This window comes from Somniosus microcephalus, chromosome 5 (assembly GCF_052327205.1).
Source record: "Somniosus microcephalus isolate GS21.2 chromosome 5, FLI_Smic_1.0, whole genome shotgun sequence".
Taxonomy (NCBI): Eukaryota; Metazoa; Chordata; class Chondrichthyes; order Squaliformes; family Somniosidae; genus Somniosus; species Somniosus microcephalus.
The window spans coordinates 9,819,984-9,846,196 of NC_140991.1; the positions used below are offsets into that span (position 1 = coordinate 9,819,984).

General features: G+C 51.3%; 1 protein-coding gene across 4 annotated transcripts in view; it reads right to left on the reverse strand.

Moving 5' to 3' along the window:
- The window catches only part of LOC147116868 (casein kinase II subunit alpha), a 70,511-nt gene that overhangs the window by 12,086 nt on the left and 32,212 nt on the right, over positions 1-26,213 (reverse strand). For 3 of the 4 annotated variants that reach the window (XM_085987295.1, XM_085987293.1, XM_085987294.1), the window contains 8 exons: positions 24,270-24,320; positions 20,342-20,401; positions 16,181-16,264; positions 14,021-14,131; positions 11,302-11,403; positions 11,102-11,152; positions 10,487-10,587; positions 4,213-4,361 (listed from right to left, as the gene is read on the reverse strand). In XM_085987295.1, the coding sequence (XP_085843421.1) occupies positions 4,213-4,361; positions 10,487-10,587; positions 11,102-11,152; positions 11,302-11,403; positions 14,021-14,131; positions 16,181-16,264; positions 20,342-20,401; positions 24,270-24,320 (709 nt within the window). The remainder of the gene's footprint in view (positions 1-4,212; positions 4,362-10,486; positions 10,588-11,101; positions 11,153-11,301; positions 11,404-14,020; positions 14,132-16,180; positions 16,265-20,341; positions 20,402-24,269; positions 24,321-26,213) is intronic. The other variant, XM_085987296.1, reaches the window with a different exon arrangement.

The following is a 26,213-nucleotide window of genomic DNA, read 5'->3' on the forward strand; positions in this document are numbered from 1 at the left end:
AGGGAAGGTCATGCCAGGTGAGCCCAGCCCCGTGATATGCTCCTCTTGCTCTATGTGGGAATTCAGGGACCCCGGTGCCCCTGATGACCACGTGTGCCAGAGATGCATCCATCTGCAGCTACTAGCAGACCGCATTGAGGCGCTGGAGCTGCGGGTGGATGGGTTGTTGAGCATTCACGATGCTGAGAGGGTCGTGGATAGCACGTTTAGTGAGTTGGTCACACCGCAGGGAAGGGCTGCACAGGAAGACAGGAAATGGGTGACCACCAGGCGGAGCAATAGAAGCAGGCAGGTAGTGCAGGAGACCCCTGTGACCATTCCCCTCTCAAACAAGTATACCGCTTTGGATACTGTTGAGGGGGATGACTCACCAGGGGAAGGCAGCAGCAGCCAACTTCCTGGCACTGGGGGTGCTCCTGCTGCCCAGGAAGGGGGGAAAAAGAGTGGGAGAGCAATAGTGGTAGGGGATTCTATAGTAAGGGGAACAGACAGGCGTTTCTGTGGCCGTAGACGTGAATCCAGGATGGTTTGTTGCCTCCCTGGTGCCAGGGTCAAGGATATCACTGAGCGGCTGCAGGGCATTCTGGAGGGGGAGGGTGAACAGCCAGAGGTCGTGGTCCACATTGGTACCAACGACATAGGTAAAAAGAGGGATGAGGTCCTGCAGCAAGAATTTAGGGAGCTAGGTGAAGGATTAAAGAGCAGGACCTCAAAGGTTGTAATCTCTGGATTACTCCCGGTGCCACGTGCTAGTGAGTATAGAAATAGGAAGATAGAACAGATGAATGCGTGGCTAAAGGGATGGTGCAGGAGGGAGGGCTTTAGTTTCCTGGATCACTGGGTCTGCTTCTGGGAAAGGTGGGACTTGTACAAGTCGGACGGTTTACACCTGAACCAGAGGGGAACCAATATCCTTGCGGGGAGGTTTGCTAGCACTGCTGGGGGGGGGGGGGTTTAAACTAACTTGGCAGGGGGATGGGGTACAGAGTGGAGCTATAGTAGGGGGTGATTTACAGCCAAATACAGAGGAAAAAACAAGTCAGCTGGGAAGGCAGAGCAAATATGTGAAGGCAAAAGGGAATATGGCAGGGCTGGAAGGCATTTATTTTAATGCAAGGAGTCTTGCAAATAAGGTGGATGAACTGAAGTTGTTGTTGAACACATGGGAGTACGATATTGTTGCCATCACGGAGACATGGTTGAGGGAGGGTCAGGACTGGCAGCTCAATATTCCGGGGTATAGAATCTTCAGGCGAGACAGAGGGGGGTGTAAAAGGGGAGGGGGTGTTGCAATATTAATTAAGGAGTCAATTACTGCTGTAAGGAGGGATGATATATTAGCGGGTTCCTCAAATGAGGCCATATGGGTAGAACTTAAAAACAAAAAGGGGGCAAGCACTTTGCTGGGAGTGTACTATAGGCCCCCAAACAGTCAGGGGGAGATAGAGGAACAGATATGTAGGCAAATCTCAGAGAAGTGTGAAAATAATAGGGTAATAATAGTGGGGGATTTCAACTTCCCCAATATAAATTGGGATAGTCAGAGTGTGAAAGGCTTAGAGGGTGCAGAATTCTTAAAGTGCATCCAGGAGAGCTTTTTGAGCCAACATGTAGAAAGTCCTACAAGAGAGGGGGCGGTACTGGACCTAATTCTGGGGAATGTAGCCGGGCAAGTGGTGGAAGTATCAGTAGGAGAGCATTTTGGCGACAGTGACCATAATTCGGTGAAATTTAAGATGGTCATGGAAAAAGACAAAGACGGCCCGGAAATAAGGGTTCTAAATTGGGGGAAGGCCGATTTTAATATGATAAGGCAGGATCTGGCCAAAGTGGACTGGGAGCAGCTACTTATAGGAAAATCCACATCAAAACAGTGGGAGACTTTCAGAAGGGAAATAGAGAGAGTACAGCGCCAACAAGTTCCTGTAAAGGTCAAGGGTGGGACCAACAAGCAAAGGGAACCTTGGATGACAAGGGAGATACAAAAATGCATTAGAAATAAAAGGGGGGCTTTTGGCAGTTACAAAAGACTAAAGACGGAAGAAGCCCTAGAGGAGTATAAAAAGTGCAGGGGCATACTTAAAAAAGAAATTAGGAGGGCGAGGAGGGACCATGAAATAACACTGGCGAGCAAAATAAAGGAAAATCCTAAGATGTTTTATAAGTATATTAAGGGCAAGAGGATAACCAGGGAAAGGGTAGGGCCCATTAGGGACCAAAGTGGCAATCTGTGTGTAGAGCCAGATGATGTAGGCGGGGTTTTAAATGAATTTTTTGCATCTGTGTTCACTATGGAGAAAGACGATGCAGACATAGAAATCGGGCAAGGGGACTGTGACATACTTGAACATATTAGCATCGAGAGGGAGGAGGTGCTAGCGGTTTTAGCAGGCCAAAAAGTGGATAAATCCCCAGGCCCGGACGAGATGTATCCCAGGCTGCTGTGGGAGGCAAAGGAGGAGATTGCAGGGGCTCTGACACAAATTTTCAGAACCTCTCTGGCCACAGGGGATGTACCAGAGGACTGGAGAACAGCTAATGTAGTACCATTATACAAGAAGGGTAGCAGGGATAAACCAGGGAATTACAGGCCAGTGAGCCTAACATCTGTGGTAGGGAAATTATTGGAAAAAATTCTGAGGGACAAAATTAGTCTCCACTTGGAGAGGCAAGGATTAATCGGGGATAGTCAGCATGGCTTTGTCAAGGGTAAATCATGTCTGACAAATCTGATTGAATTTTTCGAGGGGGTGACTAGGGAGGTGGATGAGGGAAATGCTGTGGATGTGGTTTACATGGACTTCAGTAAAGCTTTTGACAAAGTCCCGCATAGGAGACTGGTCAAGAAGGTAAGAGCCCATGGGATCCAGGGTGCCTTGGCGCGTTGGATCCTAAACTGGCTGAGTGGCAGGAGGCAGAGGGTGATGGTCGAAGGTTGCTTTTGTGACTGGAAGCCTGTGTCCAGTGGGGTACCTCAGGGATCGGTGCTGGGTCCCTTGTTGTTTGTGATCTACATAAATGATTTGGATGAGAATGTAAAAGGGATGATCAGTAAGTTTGCAGATGACACGAAAATTGGTGGGGTGGTAAATTGCAAGGAGGAAAGCCTCAGGCTACAGGACGATATAGACGGGTTGGTCAGTTGGGCGCAAAAGTGGCAAATGGAATTTAACCCTGAAAAGTGCGAGGTGATGCATTTTGGACGGACAAATAAGGCAAGGGAATACACAATGAGTGGTAGGACCCTAGGAAGTACAGAGGGTCAGAGGGACCTTGGTGTACATGTACATAGATCTCTGAAGGCAGCGGAACAGGTAGATAAGGTGGTTAAAAAGGCATATGGGATACTTGCCTTCATTAGCCGAGGCATAGAATATAAGAGCAGGGAGGTTATGATGGAGCTGTACAAAACGCTGGTGAGGCCACAGCTGGAGTACTGTGTGCAGTTCTGGTCGCCTCACTATAGGAAGGATGTGATTGCTTTGGAGAGGGTGCAGAGAAGATTCACCAGGATGTTACCTGGGATGAAGCGCCTCAGCTATGAAGAAAGACTAAACAGGCTGGGGTTGTTTTCTTTGGAGCAAAGAAGGCTGAGGGGGGACCTGATTGAGGTGTACAAAATGATGAGGGGCATAGATAGGGTAGACAAAGAGGAACTTTTCCCCTTAGTAGGGGGGGTCAATAACAAGGGGGCATAGATTCAGGGTAAGGGGCAGGAGATTTAGAGGGGATTTGAGGAGGAACTTTTTCACCCAGAGGGTGGTTGGAATGTGGAACTCAATGCCTAAAAGGGTGGTAGAGGCAGGAACCCTCACAACATTCAAGAAGCATTTGGATGAGCACTTGAAATGCCATTGCATACAGGGCTATGGACCAAATGCTGGAAAATGGGATTAGACTGGACAGGGATGGATGGGCGGCGCAGACACGATGGGCCTCTTTCTGTGCTGTAAAACTCTATGACTCAGTCCCACTCTGACACTGGTACAACATCCTAGCAAGACCCAATCCAGCTACAGGCTGCAATGCTGGAAACACACAGCAAGTTAGTGAGTGTCAAAGAGAGAAAAAGAATTGCTGTATATTTCCAATTTTCTGGGGGTGTTTTTCCCCCCAGATACCCAATACTTCACTCTCTCCCTCCTCTCCCCAACCCTTAACCCCCGTTCCCCCCTGCCCCATGGTTTACGGTAAGCTTTGGGGGTAACGTACAGAAATAAGGGTGTTCCATGGCCTCTCTCGCCGTAAGCCGTGCTTGGTGATCGTAGCGGAGCAACTTGTCCAAGAAGTCTAGGGCCTCCGAGCTGACCAAGTGCTGGTTCTCACTGTGTACAAAGCGCTCCCACCTCTTACGGGAATGCCTGGAGATGACAGGGGAGGATTCGCGTTAACAGATCTGAAACACTTGCATTGACAGAGCACCTTAGTACATTTCCCCAGAAGCACCCCTAAAGCATTTCAAATTCAACAAGTTACCCTGAGGTGCAGTCATGCAGCAGACGCGGCAGCCAGTTTGCACACAGCAAGATCCCAGGCGCCGCGCTTGCACACAGCAAGATCCCAGGCGCCGCGCTTGCACACAGCAAGATCCCAGGCGCCGCGCTTGCACACAGCAAGATCCCAGGCACCGCATGGGATGCATGACTGGTCAATCTATTTTTGGTGGTGTTAGAAGAGGGAGAGTGCTGGTTAGTACACTGGGGAAACTCGTACTGTGCGATCTTCAAAACCTGAATGTGAAGATGGTGCAGCATCTCATGTGAAGGATGGAATCTTGGCTCAAGTCCTGTACCCAAACCTCCTGATTCAGAGGCGAGTGTGCCAAGACCTGAGCCAAGCTGACACAATAGGAACAGGAGTAGGCCATTCAGCCCCTCGAGCCTGTTCGCCATTTGATGAGCTCATGATTGATTTGCAACCTAACTCCATATACCCGCCTTTCGTCCATATCCCTTAATAACTTTGATTAACAAAAATTTAACAATCTCAGATTTAAAATTAACAATTGATCTAGCACCAATTGCCATTTGTGGAAGAGAGTTCCAAACCTCTACCACCCTTTGTGTGTAGAAGTGTTTCCTAATTTCACCCCTGAAAGGTCTGGCTCTAATCTTTAGACTATGTTCCCTAGTCCCAGAATCCTCAACCAGCAGAAATAGTTTCTCTCTATCTACCCTATCTGTTCCCCTTAATATCTTGAAAACTTCGATCAGATCACCCCTTAACCTTCCAAATTCTAGGGAATACAACCCTATTTTGTGTAATCTCTCCTCGTAATTTAACCCTTGGAGTCTAGATATCTTTCTGGTAAACCTACGCTGCACTCCCTCCAAGGCCAATATATATCCTTCCTAAGGTGTGGTGCCCAGGCCTGCTCACAGTACCCCAGGTGTGGTCTAACCAGGGCTTTGTATAGCTGCAGCATAACTTCTATCCCCTTGTATTCTAGTCCTCTAGATATAAAGGCCAGACATGTACCCATCCGCTCAAGAGGGCCGTTTTGAGGGGCTGCGATCAAAAATTTAATTTAAAGAAAGAAATATACGTGCACTTCACTTTTGACTAACGTAACAGATTTGAGGCGGTGAATGGCCTTACTCCTGTTCCTATGTTCCCTGTGTTGTACACCAGGCCTGTTGTATTGCCAAGCAATGGAAGGGGTGAAAATTGATAGACAGGATGTGCTAGAAAGGCTGGGTATGCTTAGAGTGGACAGGTCACCTGGTCCAGGTGGCTTGCATCTCAGGTTGCTAAGGGAATTGGGGGAGGAGATAGTGGAAGGGCTTGCCATAATTTTCCAATCTTCCCTAGATGCGGGGGGAGGTGCCCGAGGATTGGAAAGTGGCAAATGTGACAGCATTGTTCAAGAATGGGTGTGTAGAAATATGGACTGGTGAATTGTGTAAAATGATTGCCTTTAGAAAATGGTCAAGGACTGCAAAAACTGCAGCCACAGTGAGATCTCAAATAAACAAAACCTTGAAGCTGGGGTGCCTAGGGCTGCTCAAGTAACAGTTAACAGGCCTGCAAGAGATGACAAACTGCAGGATGATCGAGTCTACGACAATAATTAACTCAAGATAAGGGTGACAATCTAGTCTAACGGTTGAGCAGTCACAAATCACATAATAAGGGACCTCTGGAATTCCCTAAACGACCAAGGATACTGATTGGCTAAGGATGGACACATCGCAGACAAAATGGCCGAATCTGCACACGGCACGCCTTGACCATTCTGTTGTGACGATCACAGAAGCTGTGAGCTAACTGGCAAGAGATCTCATGACTGATTAGAGCAACCTTGTCCAAACGGTCTTATCGGGGGGGGGGGGGGGGGCGGCAGCACATAGGTAGTAAAATATATAGATATATAAAAGAAAGAAGCCAAGAGCTAGTTGAGCAGCGAGAACCTAGGAATCACACTCGAGAAGGGAGGAGCCACAAGTCCGGGACTTGTTGTAGGACACCAGCGCGAAGGCTGATCAACTTTCAAACGGGTAATATTGTTTTAAGCTAGCACACAGGGAAGTGAGCCCTGTCTCATTTTCCTTGTAGGTTATTCAAACAACTTGTTAACCAATAAAGTACTGAATGTGTGCAACTTATCGAGTCCGACCGACATTTGACTCTCTGAACTAAGAACCATAATTGTTGAACTGTTGTTGAGCTGACTACTTATTACTAGCTCAATAGATACAGTGAACTCGGGACAACAGGTGTAAGGACAATTCTAGTAACTACAGGCTGGTCAGTTTCAGTGGTGGGTAAACTTTTAGAAACAATAATCAAAGAAAAAATTAACGGGCATTTGGAGAGGTTTAAGCTAATTAAGGAGAGCCAACACGGGTTTGTAAAAGGATGATCGTGTTTAACTAATCTAATTGAATTTTTTGATGAAGTAACAGGGAGGATTGATGAAGGGAATGCAATGGATGTTGTCTACATGGATTTTAGGAAGGTGTTTGACAAAGTACCACATAGAAGGCTTGTTAACAAAATTGAGGCTCATGGAATAGGTGGGTCAGTGGCCGCTTGGATAAGGAATTGGCTTAAGGACAGAAAACAGCAAGTTGTGGTAAATGGCTGTTTTTCAGACTGGAGGATGGTAGACAGTGGTGTTCCCCAAGGGTCAGTGCTGGGGCCACTGCTTTTTTTGATATATATAAATGACCTGGATATTGGAATACAGAGTAGAATTTCTAAATTTGCCGATGACACCGAACTTGGGGTTGTGGCAAACAGTGAGGATGATACCAATCGACTGTAACAGGACATAGAAAGGCTAGCAGAATGGGCAGACAAGTGGCAGATGGAATTTAATACAGAGAAGTGTGAGGTGATGCATTTTGGCAGAAAGAACAGGGAGAGGCAATATACACTTAATGATACAGTTTTAAAGAGTGTGCAGGGACAGAGGGACCTGGGAGTTAATGTGCAGAGGTCCCTGAAGGTGGCAGGACATATTGAGAGAGTGGTTAACAAAGCATATGGGATCTTGGGCTTCATAAATAGAGGTATTGAGTACAAAAGTAGAGAAGTTATGCTGAACCTTTATAAAGCGCTGGTTAGGCCACAACTGGAGTATTGCGTCCAGTTCTGGTCACCACACTTTAGGAAGGATGTGAAGGCCCTTGAGAGGGTGCAGAGGAGATTTACCAGAATGGTTCCGGGGATGGGGGATCTTAGCTACAAGGACAGGTTGGAGAAACTTGATTTGTTTTCATTAGAGCAAAGGAGGTTGAGGGGTGATTTGATAGAGGTGTACAAGATTATGATGGGTTTGGATAGGCTAATCGGGGAAAGGCTGTTCCCACTAGTTGATGGTACAAGGACTAGGGGACACAGATTTAAGGTTTTGGGCAAGAGATACAGGGGGATGTGAGGAAAAACTTTTTTACGCAGCGAGTGGCGAGGACCTGGAATTCGCTGCCGACGGAAGTGGTGGAAGCGGAGACACTCAGTGTTTTCAAGGGGAGACTGGATAGGCACTTGAGGGAAATAAACTTGCAGGGCTGCGGGGGAATGGGACTGACTGGATTGCTCTACAGAGAGCCGGCACGGACTCAATGGGCCGAATGGCCTCCTTCTGTGCTGTTATGACTATGTGCCACCAGTTCTAATAGCTCCGCATCACCACCAAGAGAAGCACAGTGGTACTGCAGACATTTCTAACATACACTGGAAGGGAAAAATTAGCCAGCATTCCTGCTCCTTCCTGGTCACTACCTAGTAACTCAAACGGGCACACATGGGCAAGGGGCAAGAGGCAAGAACAGGAGCAGGCTCGGATGTGATGCTCTTCATGGCTGGCTGAGGTAACGGTATATGACCGGCTCCCGTAGAACCAGAGACCAACAACAGTGCCTTCAGGAGGGAAGGGGAGGGGAGGTGAGAAGACGACTAGAGTGGTAGAAGGCGAACAAGATGGTCCTGCTCCCTGATTTCTGCCAACAGCACTCGTATCCAGCATTGGGCAAATGCACGGAGCATGCTCGTAACTCCCCCCTCCCCCTTCTACCCCCATCCTCCATTCAGCTGAGCCAGGTTCAAATCGCTCCGTGGCCTCGCCCCTCCCTATCACTAACTTCCTCCAGTCCCTACAACACCCCCCAACATCTCTGCGTTCCTCCAATTCTGGCATCTTGCGCATCCCCCACTCCCTTCGCTCCACCATTGGCGGCCGTGCCTTCAGCCATCTAGATCCTAAGCTCTGGAATGTCTTCTTTAAGCCTCTCCGTCTCTCTCCTCCTTTAAGACGCTCCTTAAAAACTACCTCTATGACCAAGCTTTTGGCCTCCTGTCCTAATATCTCCTTATGTGGCTCGGTGTCAGATTTTGTTTGATAATCGCTCCAGTGAAGCGCTGTGGGACATTTTTACAATGTTAAAGGCGCTATATAAATGCAAGTTATTGTTGTGGGGACTGGCGGTGGTTAGCCCTGTGCCCCAGCACCGTTCTGCCTCGATATGCTAACTTTGCTTTTCCCCCACTACATAAGATGCATTTAAACAGCAACATAGGAAGAGGAGGAGGCCATTCGGCCCCTCGAGCCTGCTCCGCCATTCAATTAGATCATGGCTGATCTGTATCTCAACCCCATTTACCCACCTTTGCTTCATATCCCTGGATACCCTTACTCAACAAACATAGAAACATAGAAGATAGGAGCAGGAGTAGGCCATTCGGCCCCTCGAGCCTGCTCCGCCGTTCAATGCAATCATGGCTGAACATCCAAATTCAGTACCCGGTCCCTGCCTTCTCCCCATACCCCTTGATCCCTTTAGCCTTAAGAAATATATCCAACTCCTTCTTGAATATATTTAATGTATTGGCCTCTACTGCCTTCTGTGGTAGAGAATTCCACAGGTTCACCACTCTCTGGGTGAAGAAATTCCTCCTCATTTCTGTCCTAAATGGCCTACCCCTTATCCTTAGACTGTGACCCCTGGTTCTGGACTCCCCGACCATCGGGAACATCCTTCCTGCATCTAGTCTGTCCAGTCCTGTCAGAATTTTATAAGTTTCAATGAGATCCCCTCTCATTCTTCTAAACTCCAGCGAGTACAAGCCCAATCGACCCAATCTCTCCTCATACGTCATTCCTGCCATCCCAGGTATCAGCCTGGTGAATCTTCGCTGAACTCCTTCCATGGCAAGAACACCCTTCCTCAGATAAGGCGACCAAAACTGCACACAATACTCAAGATGTGGTCTCACCAAGGCCCTGTACAACTGCAGCAAGACATCCTTGTTCCATTCAAAGGGTGCAGAGGAGGCTTACTAGAATGGTTTTCAAAAACCTGACAATCTCAGTCTTGGAAATTTCAATTGACCCCCCGCATCCACAGCCTTTTGAAGGAAGAATTTCAGATTTCCACGGCCCTTTGTGAAATAGATATCACAGACAGGAGGAGGCTGGGTGCCTGGGATTAACATGAAACCAGCTGCCAATAGGGCTCGGTGTGCTATTAACCTGTGCGAAAGGTCCCTAACGGAATTTCCAGTCTGTGTTTCAGCAAATTGATCCCAGCTACAGTAGCAGCAGCAGGGTTATATAGAATGGACCCCAGCATCCTTGAACCAGGGAGGGGGAAAATGAGCCAGAGTTTCTGCTCCTGATGGCTCTGTTGGAAGGAGTTGGTGAGACAGGGCTGGACTCAGCTGTAATACCCACTCCCCCCCAGCCTGCCACACAGCTACAACACCCTGCTGAGTGTGCCCAGGCCGACAAAATGACCAAAAGCCGCTTGATCGAGCCACAAATCTCCCAGCAAAACCAATACACGGTCTAAACGGCAGCCTCGGTGTTAGAACGCTGTGGGTTCGAGCCCCGTTATAGTAACGTGGCCTTTTTTACACTGATACCTTAAAGAGGATGTCCGGAGGTGAGGGGTGAGGAGGACAGAGGCCCCATTATCAATGTAAATTCTTCCTCTAGCCCCTCACTTCAGGTTTTACTGAATAAATAAAAGTCACAAGGACTCACCTGCCCAAGATATCGTTAAAGCGAGGGTCTAGCTCGATGTTGTATTTGTCGATGTAATCGTACAAGTCTTCCGTGCCCAGCACCTTTGCGATTCTAACCAACTGGAAACAGCGAACAATATATCAATGACCTGGACTCGGGTACACAGGGCATCATTTCAAAAAGTTTGCAGATGAGGCAAAACTCAGAAGTGTCGTAAACAGTGAGGAGGACAATAACAGACTTCAGGAGCACGTAGACAGACTGGTGAAATGGGTGGACACGTGGCAGATGAAATTTAATACAGAGACGTGTGAAGCAATGCATTTTTGTAGGAAGAATGAGGAGGCAATATAAACAAAATGGTACAATTTTAAAGGGGTTGCATGAACAGACAGAGACCTGGGGGGTATACATACACAAGTCTTTGGCAGGACAATTTGAGAAGGCTGTTAAAAAAAGCATGCAGGTTCCGTGGCTATATAAGTAGCAGCATAGAGTACAAAAGCAAGGAAATGATGCTAAACCATTGTAACACACTGGTTAGGCCCCAGAGCTGGAGTTTTGTGTCCAATTGTGGGCACCACACTTTAGGAAGCATGTCAAAGACTTGGAGAGGGTGCAGAGGAGGCTTACTAGAGTGGTTTTGGTTCCAGGGTTGAGATTAGAGAAGCTGGGAGTGTTCTCCTTAAAGCAGAGAAGGTTAAAGGGAGATTTAATAGAATTAGATAGATATGTTCAAAATCATGAAGGGTTTTGAAACTGATTCTACTGGTCCACTGTATAAAAGTCTTTGTACAGTTAGTATCTGGAACATAAAGGTGGCGGAGTATCACCTGATCATAGTTGTCGTGCCCATGGAAGAAGGGCTCCTTCCTGAAGATCATGCTGGCCAGCATACAGCCTAAACTCCACATGTCTAGACTGTAGTCATACATCTGGGAAAGAACAAGAGGGATTAGTTAGTTAACACGGACTTTCGGAGCACTGCAGTGTTTTAACACTACGGTCAATAGGTTATTTTCTCCAATGTTTCACCAACTCCCCAAAGAGTTTGCAAGTTATTTGCTTCCGCAACAAACGTCAGTATCCAAGGGAAAGGGGAGGCCGACAACCCCATTCCTCGGCATCTACCAGTGGTACTCAAACTGGCTGGCTGGAGATGGGACAGATCACCTCTCGCGCACAAGCTGGGTGGGCGGGAGGACAGGACTGGGCTGTGCTGTCGGGTCCCCAACAACAGGAGCACATCAGGTGCCAGGGTACATCAGGTGACGTTTGCTGGATTGCCATCCCCATCAAGCACTGTCACTGCTATGCTCAGGCATGCTGTTTAATGCAGCACATCGTGACTGAACAGCACAGTTGGAAGACCATTAAAAGCCTAGGTGTCAGAAGGTCGTGGGTTCAAGTCCCTACTCCAGAGGCTTGAGCACAATAATCTAGGCTAACACTGCCAGGGCAGTACTGAGGGAGCACCGCACTGTCGGAGGGTCAGTACTGAGGGAGGACTGCACTGTCGGAGGGTCAGTACTGAGGGACTGCCACACTGTCGGAGGGGCAGTACTGAGGGAGTGCTGCACTATCGGAGGGTCAGTACTGAGGGAGCGCCGCACTGTCGGAGGGTCAGTACTGAGGGAGCGCCGCACTGTCGGAGGGGCAGTACTGAGGGAGGACTGCACTGTCGGAGGGTCAGTACTGAGGGACTGCCACACTGTCGGAGGGGCAGTACTGAGGGAGCGCCGCACTGTCGGAGGGTCAGTACTGAGGGAGGACTGCACTGTCGGAGGATCAGTACTGAGGGAGTGCTGCACTGTGGGAGGGGCAGTACTGAGGGAGCGCCGCACTGTCAGAGGGTCAGTACTGAGGGAGGACTGCACTGTCGGAGGATCAGTACTGAGGGAGTGCTGCACTGTGGGAGGGGCAGTACTGAGGGAGCGCCGCACTGTCGGAGGGTCAGTACTGAGGGAGGACTGCACTGTCGGAGGATCAGTACTGAGGGAGTGCTGCACTGTGGGAGGATCAGTACTGAGGGAGTGCTGCACTGTGGGAGGGGCAGTACTGAGGGAGCGCTGCACTGTCGGAGGGGCAGTACAGAGGGAGCGCCACACTGTGGGAGGGGCAGTACTGAGGGCGCGCCGCACTGTCGGAGGGGCAGTAGTGAGGGAGTGCTACACTGTTGGAGGTGCCATCTTTCGAATGAGACTTTAGACCGAGGTCCCGTCTGCCCTCTCGGGTGGACGTAAATGATCCGACGGCACTAGTAGAAGATGAGCAGGGGAGTACCCCAGGTTAATTTGACATGGTCAAGCAGCCTGCTAACTCTCGTTGTCTAGGCCAGTTGGGTGAAATACCAGCCTGAAAAAGTGGGGTGGAGGGGGGAAACACTAATTTCTACTACAGGCGATAAGGAGTTTGAGTAGAGAGAGAGAAACTGTTTCCTCTGGTTGGGGGGGGGGGGGGGTCCAGAACAAGGGGGCGTGGCATAGTGGTTAGCACTGTTGCCTCACAGCGCCAGGGACCCGGGTTCGAATCCGGCCTCGGGCGACTGTCTGTGTGGAGTTTGCACATTCTCCCCGTGTTTGCGTGGGTTTCCTCCGGGTGCTCCGGTTTCCTCCCACAGTCCAAAGATGTGCGGGTTAGGTTGATTGGCCATGATAAAAATTGGCCCTTAGTGTTAGGGGGGATTAAATACGTGGGGTTACGGGGATAGGGCTTGGGTGGGATGGCTGTCGGTGTAGGGCCCGGGTGCTAGGGTTTGGATGATCAGCCATGATCTCGTTGAATGGCGGAGCAGGCTCGAGGGGCCGAATGGCCTACTCCTGCTCCTATCTTCTATGTTTCTATGTTTCTATAACCTTAAAATTAGAGTTGGGCCCTTCGGGAGTGAAATCATGAAGCACTTTTTCCCCCCCCCACACAAAGGGTAGTGGAAATCTGGATCCTGCTCTCCTAAAAATACTGTGGATCAATTGGAGATTTTGAGATTGATGGATTTTTTTGGGGGAAGGGTATCAAGGCATTTGGAACAAAGGCAGGTAAATGCAATTGAGATACAGATCAGCCATGATCTAACTGAACGACAGAATGGCCTACTTCTGTTCCTAAGTAGTTAAAGGAATGTTTAGTGCTGGGAACTAGACGTGAAAGGAACGCTCTGTACATTAAATAAAAGTTCGTTGGACAAACCATCGGAAAAAATAAGGCAATTTCCACCACAGACTCCAAATGTCTAGATCTACGTTTCCTATCCCTCTGTAACATCAGCTCTCAGTCACCTCCTTTCAAAATTGAATAGCCCAAATCTTTCCAGTCTTTCCTGCTAACTCAGCCCCCCTGACCCTGGGGAAAGACCTCGTGACTCTTCCCCGAAGATTACACGGCTGCAGAGGGGGGGGGGGGGGGGGGGGGGGGGGTGGAGCTGGTAGAAAGTGTCCAATCACGATGCTCCGGCCATATTGAGTTTGGGGCAGGCTTGATGGACCAGTTGGTCTTTTTCTGCCCATCAATTTCGTATGTTCAAGGGGCTGCCCGTATGGCCCTTGGCAAACCTACCTGATAGTCTACCAAAAGCTCAGGCCCCTTGAAGTATCTGGATGCCACCCGTACATTGTACTCCTGCCCTGGATGGTAAAACTCCGCCAGGCCCCAGTCTATCAGTCGAAGCTGCAGGTCAGGAAGAGAGAAAACACAGCACAAGTCAGGACAGGAGGACAAACACTGATGGCCTTTCTGCGCTGCTCCACACATCACGAGGGGAAAATGCTACACAAATATCAGGCTGGATCAAGGATCGGAAGCAAGCTCACCCCCCAATGATCTCTCTCAGTGCCGAGAAACAATCGCAGTTGTGAATTACAGCGGAGAGGCGTTGAGCGCAGGCCGAGAGCTGACCCCACGGGAGGGAATCATCATCAGCAGGGTCCACCACCCTTCCTCAGCAGCTGCTCTCACATATCTCGAAGCTGAGTGTCAGCCGTCGCTCATTTGGTAGCACACTCGCCTCCAAGTCAGAAAGTTGCAAGTTCAAGCCCCACTCCAGAGACCTGAGCACAAAATCTAGGCCGACACTCCCAGTGCAGTGCTGAGGGAGCGCTGCACTGTCGGAGGGTCAGTACTGAGGGAGCGCTGCACTGTCGGAGGGTCAGTCCTGAGGGAGCGCTGCACTGTCGGAGGGTCAGTACTGAGGGAGCGCTGCACTGTTGGAGGGTCAGTACTGAGGGAGTGCCGCACCATCGAAGGGGTAGTACTGAGGGAGCACCGCACAGTCAGAGGGACAGTACTGAGGGAGCGTTGCACTGTCGGAGGGGCAGTACTGAGGGAGCGCTGCACTGTCGGAGGGTCAGTACTGAGGGCATGCCGCACTGTCGGAGGGTCAGTACTGAGGGAGCGCTGCACTGTCGGAGGGTCAGTACTGAGGGAGCGCTGCACTGTCGGAGGGTCAGTACTGAGGGAGCGCTGCACTGAGGGAGGGGCAGTACTGAGGGAGCGCTGCACTGAGGGAGGGGCAGTACTCACAGAAATCACAGAAACCCCACAGTGCAGATAGAGGCCATTTCGGCCCATCGAGCCTGCACCAACACATATCCCACCTGAGGGAGTGCCGCACTGTCGGAGGAGCAGTACTGAGGGAGCGCTGCACTGTCGGAGGGGCAGTACTGAGGGAGCGCTGCACTGTCGGAGGGGCAGTACTGAGGCAGTGCTGAGGGAGCGCCGCACTGTCGGAGGGGCGGTTCTGAGGGAGAGCAGCATTGTCGGAGGGGCAGTACAGAGGGAGCGCTGCACTGTCGGAGGGGCGGTTCTGAGGGAGAGCTGCACTCTCGGAGGGACAGTACTGAGGGAGTGCTGCACTGCCTTCTCAGGTGGATGTAAAAGATCCCATGGCATTATTCAAAATTGTAGTTCTAACTGAAACTTTAACAAAGTTGGAGGAACATCGGAACAGGAGGAGGCCATTCAGCCCATCGAGCCTGTTCCACCATCCAATGAGATCATGGCTGATCTGTATTTTAACTCCATCTACCCGCCTTGGTTCCGTAACCCTTAATACCCTCGCCTAACAAAAATCCATCAATCTCAGTTTTGACATTTTCAATTGACCCCCAGCCTCAACAGCTTTTTGGGGGAAGATCAATCCAGATTTCCACGACCCTTTGTGTGAAGAAGTGCTTCCTGACATCACCCCTGAATGGCCTAGCTCTAATTTTAAAGCTGTGCCCACTTGTTGTGGACCCTCCTCCTCTCCTCTCCTCTCCTCTCCTCCTCCCTCCTCCTCCTCCTCCTCCCTCCTCCTCCTCCCCCGCCCTCCCCCCCCCCCCCCCCAACCAGAGGCCTGGGTCTGGGCAAGCCTCGAGTCCCAGGAGAAGCCAGGGGCTCAAGTTATCGACAGCCCATTCACAGCCCATGACACCGATACAATTGAAGCAATGAGTGCAGCTAGTGCACACACAGGGTGCAAGGGGTTTCAGAGAGGAACTCGTCCAGTGCTACCAGTGACCAGCACTCCTGTATCGGGCATCTGCTGAACTGGACTCCAGGCGGGTGGGGGTGGGAGGAGGGGGGAAGAGGAAAGTATTTAGTCGACACATTTCCACTGCATTAGCAGCAGCTGTCTGGATGCGGTCCCATGGCTCTAGGAGATCTGGTGATTCCTTGTAACTGACCTAGATCAGCTTGAATATGGGATACACATCAGCCCACTGATATACATAATACCTTTCTGTGTTCGTGGTCGATCATGACATTGTGTGGTTTGACGTCCCTGTGCATGATCCCCATACTGTGACAGTAATCCAGGGCCTAGAGGGGCAAAACGGCAAACAGTCAGCTCAACCCGCGATGAGAACAAAACAAAATTCACAATTTTCAACACGCTCGGGGCAACTGAAATGGGTCACGTGGTGCTTACGGTCACATGGGCCTTACAGATAACAGAAGCTGCAATGTAATCAGCTGAAAGGTGTTACGGATTTGTTTTAACAACTCCACTGATGGCTCTAGCTAGACTGCCAGGACTAGGAAGGTCCCAGGTCTGGTTCAAGGGGCCAACCTCCACTGGGCTCCGGTTCAAGGGGCCGACCTCCACTGGGCTCTGGTTCAAGGGGCTGACCTCCACTGGGGTCTGGTTCAAGGGGCTGACCTCCACTGGGGTCTGGTTCAAGGGGCTGACCTCCACTGGGGTATGAATTAAGGGGCCGATCTCCACTGGGCTCCAGTTCAAGGGGCCGACCTCCACTGGGCTCCGGTTCAAGGGGCCCGACCTCCACTGAGCTCTGGTTCAAGGGGCCCGACCTCCACTGGGCTCTGGTTCAAGGGGCCCACCTCCACTGAGCTCTGGTTCAAGGGGCCGACCTCCACTGGGCTCTGGTTCAAGGGGCCCACCTCCACTGGGCTCTGGTTCAAGGGGCCCACCTCCACTGGGCTCTGGTTCAAGGGGCCCGACCTCCACTGGGCTCTGGTTCAGGGGCCCGACCTCCACTGGGCTCTGGTTCAAGGGGCTGACCTCCACTGGGCTCTGGTTCAAGGGGCTGACCTCCACTGGGCTCTGGTTCAGGGGCCCGACCTCCACTGGGCTCTGGTTCAAGGGGCCCACCTCCACTGGGCTCTGGTTCAGGGGCCGACCTCCACTGGGCTCTGGTTCAAGGGGCCCGACCTCCACTGAGCTCTGGTTCAAGGGGCCCACCTCCACTGGGCTCTGGTTCAAGGGGCCGACCTCCACTGGGCTCTGGTTCAAGGGGCCGACCTCCACTGAGCTCTGGTTCAAGGGGCTGACCTCCACTGGGCTCTGGTTCAAGGGGCCCGACCTCCACTGGGCTCCGGTTCAAGGGGCCGACCTCCACTGGGCTCTGGTTCAAGGGGCTGACCTCCACTGGGCTCTGGTTCAAGGGGCTGACCTCCACTTGGCTCCGGTTCAAGGGGCCCGACCTCCACTGAGCTCTGGTTCAAGGGCCCGACCTCCACTGGGCTCTGGTTCAAGGGGCCCGACCGCCACTGGGCTCTGGTTCAAGGGGCCCACCTCCACTGGGCTCTGGTTCAAGGGGCCCACCTCCACTGGGCTCCGGTTCAAGGGGCCCGACCTCCACTGGGCTCTGGTTCAAGTGGCTGACCTCCACTGGGCTCTGGTTCAAGGGGCCCGACCTCCACTGGGCTCTGGTTCAAGGGGCTGACCTCCACTGGGCTCTGGTTCAAGGGGCCGACCTCCACTGGGCTCTGGTTCAAGGGGCCCGACCTCCACTGGGCTCTGGTTCAAGGGGCTGACCTCCACTGGGCTCCGGTTCAAGGGGCCGACCGCCACTGGGCTCTGGTTCAAGGGGCCCGACCTCCACTGAGCTCTGGTTCAAGGGGCTGACCTCCACTGGGCTCTGGTTCAAGGGGCCCGACCTCCACTGGGCTCTGGTTCAAGGGGCCCACCTCCACTGGGCTCTGGTTCAAGGGGCTGACCTCCACTGGGCTCCGGTTCAAGGGGCCCGACCTCCACTGGGCTCCGGTTCAAGGGGCCCACCTCCACTGGGCTCTGGTTCAAGGGGCCCGACCTCCACTGGGCTCCGGTTCAAGGGGCCCACCTCCACTGGGCTCCGGTTCAAGGGGCCCGACCTCCACTGGGCTCCGGTTCAAGGGGCCCACCTCCACTGGGCTCTGGTTCAAGGGGCCCACCTCCACTGGGCTCTGGTTCAAGGGGCTGACCTCCACTGGGCTCCGGTTCAAGGGGCCCACCTCCACTGGGCTCTGGTTCAAGGGGCTGACCTCCACTGGGCTCTGGTTCAGGGGCTGACCTCCACTGGGCTCTGGTTCAGGGGCTGACCTCCACTGGGCTCCGGTTCAAGGGGCCCACCTCCACTGGGCTCTGGTTCAAGGGGCCCGACCTCCACTGGGCTCCGGTTCAAGGGGCCCACCTCCACTGGGCTCCGGTTCAAGGGGCCCGACCTCCACTGGGCTCCGGTTCAAGGGGCCCACCTCCACTGGGCTCTGGTTCAAGGGGCCCGACCTCCACTGGGCTCTGGTTCAAGGGGCCGACCTCCACTGGGCTCTGGTTCAGGGGCTGACCTCCACTGGGCTCTGGTTCAGGGGCTGACCTCCACTGGGCTCTGGTTCAGGGGCCTGACCTCCACTGGGGTCCAGTCCCACCGCCAATGGCCACCCTCCACCCAAATAGCCATTCTTCTTGAGCAATCCCAGACAGTAAGTGGTGGCAGTTTGTTGGCATGGAAGGCGATTGCAGCCAAGCTCGATCCTGCTCTCACCCAACAGCCACACATGCTCGCTCCAGAAGGAAACTATGGATTAGGAGCAGCAACCTAGGCGGATTCCCTCCCACCCACCCCTCACCAACCCCCAGCCCGTGAACAAATACAGGACCCCAACTGTTGGCCACGTTGGTCTTTACTAACAGCACAAAAAGTCAACCCTAGGGTCTTCTGGTCTGTATGGCCAAGCACTATACTGGGTGTAAACCTTTACCCAGCACGGGTGCGGTGGTGCAGTGATTATGTTACTGGACCAATAATCCAGAGATCATGGCCTAGAAATTGGGTTGGGGCGCCAAAGTGGCGCAAAAGTCACCTGAGCGCAGGATTTAGCGCAGCGATCGGTGTGATACCGATCGGCAGAAATTCAGTTTCAGTGCCCCTCGAGGGAGACGGGGCGAGGCTCGAGGCGCTCCGCGTCCCTCTTAGGCGCTGAAACTGATTATCGCAGCGCAACGTGCCGCAGCGTCACATGCTGCAGCATGGCACGCTGCGGTACTGCAGGCCTTCCTCCCACTGTTAAGGGGGAGGTGCCTGCAACAGCGCGATCCCCGATCGCGAGTGCCGGCAAACGAGACCGGCACCAAGGAGAAGTGCCGGGCTCTCGGGAAACAGCCGGCAATGCCGCGGGGGGGGGGGCGGGGGTGGGGTGGGGGGTAGGAGGCCGGGGACAGAGGTGCTGGCAGGCGGCCGTCGAAAAAGCGGCCGCCCCGCACCTCCACCTTAACTTGCGCCACTGCCGGCACAGTAAGGCCCCGTGAACCGGGCGCGGGTAGCGAGCGGCGCAACTGCGGCGTTCGCTACCAAATATCGCGAACGGGGCACGAATGGGGCGCTGCGCACACCGATGACATCATCGGTGGCGGCGCAGCGCAAATGCCTAACGCCACCATTAGCGCCCCTACTGAATATCGCCGGAGACGCAGCCAGTGGCGCTACAGCCACTGACTGCCTCTTTAGGCGCTAACAGGTGGCGCTACTCACCCAATTTCTCCCCCCATGAGTTCAAATCTGTGGCAGATTGAGAATTTGAAGTCAGTTTAAAAAAAAAATCTGGAAATGAAAAGCTGGCATCAGTTAAAGTGACCATGAAGCTGTCGGATCGTCAGAAAAACCCAACTGGTTCACTTAATATCCCATTAGGAGAGGAAACCTGCCGTCCTTGCCCGGTCTGGGCCTATATGTGACACCAGTCCCACACCAACATGGTAGACTCTTAATTGTCCTTTGAAGTGGCCGGGCAATGCCACTCAGTTGTATCAAACCAGGACAACTAGGAATGGGCAATAAATGCCACACCCACATCCCGGGAATGAATAATAAAATGTACAAACCAGGGTTTCCTGATCGGCACCCTGTCCCAGCTTCATACTCCCGCATGTGCCCACCAATCCACACAGCCCTTCCCCAGCAACATGTATTTTCTCATCCCAACCCCCCAACCCTCCTCAGTTTTCACATCACGTTTCTCCAACACAGACCAGACGCTTTCCCTCGCCAGGATTCAGTTGGGTTACTGTGCAGGCTGGTGACCCAAAGCAGGGCTTCAGAAGACAGGCACAACACACAGAGAGTTGGACAAAGCAGTAATCAGCATTCCAAGTTCATCAACCAGAACAAAGAGGCTCCTCACCTTTAGAATCTCATACATGTAGAATCGAATGTCGTAGTCCGATAACGTCTGGTACAATTGCTGTGGAATTGAGAAAAGGACACACGTTATCCTAGCAAATCTTCCCTCCCAACTCCCCAGGCGAGGGCTGACACAAGTGTGCCAGGAAAACAGACCATTTGGCAGCTGGTGTCTGGTTAAGAATGTAACCTCTTGGATCATCTGGAATAGAAACATAGAGATAGGAACAGGAGTAGGCCATTCGGCCCTTCGAGCCTGCTCCGCCATTCAATGAGATCATGGCTGATCTTCGTCTGAGATCATAGCTGATCTTACCAGTTCAGTACCCCGTCCCCGCCTTTTCTCCGTAACCCTTAATCCCCTTAGCCTTCAGAAATATATCCAATTCTCTCTTGAAAATATTTATTGAATTAGCCTTCGCAGCCCTCTGTGGCAGGGAATTCCACAGGCTCACCACTCTTTGAGTGAAGAAATTCTTCCTCATCTCTGTTTTAAATGATTTGCCCGCTATTTTTAGACTGTGGCCCCTGGTTCTGTGCTCCCCGGCCATTGGAAACATTCTCTCTGAATTCAGCCTGTCCAGGCCTGCCATAATTTTATATGTTTCGATGAGATCCCCTCTCAATCTTCTAAACTCCAGTGAGTACAAGCCCAAACTATTTAATCTCTCTTCGTAGGTCATTCCCGCCATTCCAGGTATCAGCCTGGTGAATCGCCGTTGCACTCTTTCCATGGCAAGAACATCCTTCCGCAGATGGGGCGACCAAAACTGTACACAATACTCCAGATGCGGTCTCACCAGCACCTTGTACAGCTGCAGTAAGGTATCCCTATTCCTATACTCGAACCCCCTTGATATGAAGGCCAACATACCATTTGCCTTCTTAATCGCCTGTTGCATCTGCATGCTCTCCTTCAGTGACTGGTGCACAAGAACACCCAGGTCCCTCTGCACTTCCCCATCTCCCAATCTATTGCCATTTAGATAATAATCTACCCTCCTGTTTTTACCCCCAAAGTGGATAACCTCGCATTTATCCACATTATAGTGCATCTGCCACGTATCCGCCCATTCCCCCAACCTGTCCAAATCGCACTGTAGCCTCCTGACATCCTCATCAGAGCCCACCCCTCCTCCTAGTTTAGTGTCGTCAGCGAATTTGGAAATATTGCATCCAATTCCCTGATCCAGATCATTTATATATATTGTACCCCCCGCCCTATCCCACAGACACTTGATTCTCAAGATGTTCCAGGATCCTGGGGCAGTGGCTTGGCCTTTTCATAAATGTTTTTTTAAATTACTCTCGTCCCCCTCCGTCTCATTCTTCTAGTCACTCAACTTGGGCGTAACATGCACAATATCAACATGTTACCAACAGCACAAAGTAGGGAAGTTTGGCAACAGTTACAGGGCCTGTTAAAACATTTCAGGAAGACAGGTTAGTGGGATGGGCAGGCAGGTGACAGATGCAATTATAATGCAGAGAACTGTGAGGTAATGCATTTTAGGAGGGGGAAAAAAAAACAAGGAACCGCAGTCTAAATTCAATGGAAAGACAGTAAAGTGTGTACAGGAACCGAGACAGCTAGGTCCAAATATATAATCCCTTGCAAGTGTGAGAAGGGGCCACCGATTTAAACTGAGGAAGCAGGGAGAGAGGTTGGACATGCAGAGGTTTATTCTTCCTCAGAGGGTGATCAAGCAGTGAACAGGATTCTGGAGGTGGCAGCGAGGACCAAATCTTCACAGTCCTTCAAATACATTTTTTGGAGAACAAGACCTGGAGTACTGTGAACAGTTCTGGTCTCCATATTATAAAAAGGATAAAGAGGCACTGGAGAAGGTGCAAAAAAGATTTCCCTGAATGATACTAGAACTGCGCGGTTATACCCACCAGGAAAGATTGAACAGGCTGGGGCTCCTTTCTCTAGAAAGGTGAAGGCCGAGGGGTGACCTGATGGAGGTCTTTAAGATAATGAAAGGGTTTGGTCGGGTAGACGTGGAGAAGATGTTTCCACTTGCGGGGAAAGCAGAACTAGAGGCCATTAATATAAGGTAGTCACTAATAAATCCAATGGGGAATTCAGGAGAAATATCTGAATGTGGAACTCGCTATCACAGGGAGTAGTGATGGGGAATAGCAGAGATACATTTAAGGGGAAACTAGATAAACACATGAGGGAGAAAGGAATAGAAGGATATGCTGATAGGGTGAGATGAAGGAGGGTGGGAGTTTTCACCCAAAACGTTGACTCCATTTTCTCTCCACGGATGTTGCCTGGCCTGCTGAGTTTTTCCAGCATTTTCTGTTGTTATTTCGGATTTCCAGCATCTGCAGTATTTTGCTATCGTAAGGGCGGGAGGAGGTTTGTGTGGAGCATAAACACCGGCACGGACTAGCTGGGCCGAATGTCCTGGTTCTGTGCTGTAAATACTATGTACTATGATATGATGGCAGACAAAAGGTGGGATTTTGGGTAAATAACCAATGGGTTGGAGCCTCCTGGCTGATTCTCTTTGAAGGGTCAGTGAGAAACTTTCGACAGAAGTCTCCTGCAATGGCTACGAGTCTCTTTTTGCCTCTCCCAGAGAGTTGGGGAAGGAAAGATGGGGATATGGATATATCCACCTAGCAGGAGAAGGGCAGCAGGCGCATGGGAAAACCACCACCTCAAAGTCCCCCTCCAAGTCACACATCATTCCGACTTGGAAATATATCGGCTGTTCCTTCATCGTCACCGAGTCAAAATCCTGGAACTCCCTCCCTAACAGCACTGTGGGAGTACCTTCACCACACGGACTGCAGCGGTTCAAGAAGGCGGCTCACTACCACCTTCTCGAGGGCAATTAGGGATGGGCAATAAATGCCGGATTTGCCAGCGATGCCCACATCCTGAGAATAAATTTTTTTTTTTTTTTATAAAGTCCAGTACGAGCGTATATGGGCCTGATGTCCTTTTCTTGTTCAGAGCATATAACATAAGTAAAGTATGCAGTGTAGATTAGCCAGGGATGAGAAACGATAGTTATGAGGAGACTCTCCAGATACTGGGACTATTTCCACTAGAGCAGAGACGGCCAAGAGATTTAATACAGGTTTTTTAAATTATGAAGGGTTTTGATAGAGAAAGATTATTTCTGGTTAGGGAGTCAATGAAGAAGGGGTCTTCAATTTAAACTGGTCACTAAGAGACTGAGAGAGGTTAAGAGAATTTTTAAAACATTTTTTATTCGTTCACGGGATGTGGGCATCGCTGGCAAGGCCGGCAGTTACTGCCCATCTCTAATTGCCCTCGATAAAGTGGCGGTGAGCCGCCTTCTTGAACCGCTGCAGTCCGTGTGGTGAAGGAACTCGGTGCTGTTCGGGAGGGAGTTCCAGGACTTTGACCCAGCGACGATAAAGGAACGGTGATATATTCCCAAGTCAGGATGGTGTGTGACTTGGAGGGGAACTTGGAGGCGGTGATGTTCCCATGCGCCTGCTGCCCTTGTCCTTCCAGGTGGTAGAGGTCACGGGTTTGGGAGGTGCTGTCGAAGAAGCCTCGGCGAGTTGCTGCAGTGCATCTTGTAGACGGTACACACTGCAGCCACGGTACGCCGGTGGTGGAGGGAGTGAATGTTTAAGGTGGTGGATGGGAAGCATGTCTTTAAGTAGAAGGGAGTGGTGAGGCAGAGGCCACTGCACCTTTTAAGGGAAGAGTAAATAAACATTAAAAGCAGATAGGGCTACGGTGCAAGAGCGGGGCAGTGGAATTAGTTTTGGATTGCTGAAACAAAGAGCTAGCACAGACACGACGGGCTGAATGGCCTCCATCTCTGCTATAACGTTCTACCTGCATCCACACCTTGCAGTCCTTTCACTGCCGATAATTACTACACACCTCCTGCATTCACTACACCAAAACAAACCATTATTTGACTTACCTTGAAATCTGTGTTGTTTATGTGTTCAAACACCAGCGCAGGTGTCCGTGACTGAGAAAGGTCCATTCCAAGACATGGAAAGAAAAGAAAGATGTTTTTAGTCCTACGGATAATTAAATAATGTCTGTTTAGAAAGGAAGAATCACTCCAGACTAAGTTAACATTTATCAACCATTTCCAACCGAGCTTTACACAAGTAGTTCATTAGTCTAATACCATTTGCTACCAAGCCTGGCTTGTGAGACTCACTCACTGGCTGCCTAAACACTGTTCCAAGGGCTGCTCAACTCACCTGTTCTCTCACACTCCACTCTCCAGACCTGCTAAACTCACCTGTTCCCTCACACTCCACTCTCTCCCGATCTACTGAACTCACCTGTTCCCTCACACTCCACTCTCCCGACCTGCTAAACTCACCTGTTCCCTCACACTCCACTCTCTCCCGATCTACTGAACTCACCTGTTACCTCACACTCCACTCACCCGACCTGCTAAACTCACCTGTTCCCTCACACTCCACTCTCTCCCGATCTACTGAACTCACCTGTTCCCTCACACTCCACTCTCTCCCGATCTACTGAACACACCTGTTCCCTCACACTCCACTCTCCCGATCTACTGAACTCACCTGTTCCCTCACACTCCACTCTCCCGATCGACAGAACTCACCTGTTCCCTCACACTCCACTCTCCCGATCTACTGAACTCACCTGTTCCCTCACACTCCACTCTCTCCCGATCTACTGAACTCACCTGTTCCCTCACACTCCACTCTCCCGATCTACTGAACTCACCTGTTCCCTCACACTCCACTCTCCCGATCTACTGAACTCACCTGTTCCCTCACACTCCACTCTCCCGATCTACTGAACTCACCTGTTCCCTCACACTCCACTCTCTCCCGATCTACTGAACTCACCTGTTCCCTCACACTCCACTCTCTCCCGATCTACTGAACTCACCTGTTCCCTCACACTCCACTCTCTCCCGATCTACTGAACTCACCTGTTCCCTCACACTCCACTCTCCCGATCTACTGAACTCACCTGTTCCCTCACACTCCACTCTCTCCCGATCTACTGAACTCACCTGTTCCCTCACACTCCACTCTCTCCCGATCTACTGAACTCACCTGTTCCCTCACACTCCACTCTCTCCCGATCTACTGAACTCACCTGTTCCCTCACACTCCACTCTCCCGATCTACTGAACTCACCTGTTCCCTCACACTCCATTCTCCCGATCTACTGAACTCACCTGTTCCCTCACAGTCCACTCTCCCGATCTACTGAACTCACCTGTTCCCTCACACTCCACTCTCCCGATCTACTGAACTCACCTGTTCCCTCACACTCCACTCTCTCCCGATCTACTGAACTCACCTGTTCCCTCACACTCCACCCTCCCGATCTACTGAACTCACCTGTTCCCTCACACTCCACTCTCTCCCGATCTACTGAACTCACCTGTTCCCTCACACTCCACTCTCTCCCGATCTACTGAACTCACCTGTTCCCTCACACTCCACTCTCTCCCGATCTACTGAACTCACCTGTTCCCTCACACTCCACTCTCCCGATCTACTGAACTCACCTGTTCCCTCACACTCCACTCTCCCGATCTACTGAACTCACCTGTTCCCTCACACTCCACTCTCCCGATCTACTGAACTCACCTGTTCCCTCACACTCCACTCTCTCCCGATCTACTGAACTCACCTGTTCCCTCACACTCCACTCTCTCCCGATCTACTGAACTCACCTGTTCCCTCACACTCCACTCTCCCGATCTACTGAACTCACCTGTTCCCTCACACTCCACTCTCTCCCGATCTACTGAACTCACCTGTTCCCTCACACTCCACCCTCCCGATCTACTGAACTCACCTGTTCCCTCACACTCCACTCTCTCCCGATCTACTGAACTCACCTGTTCCCTCACACT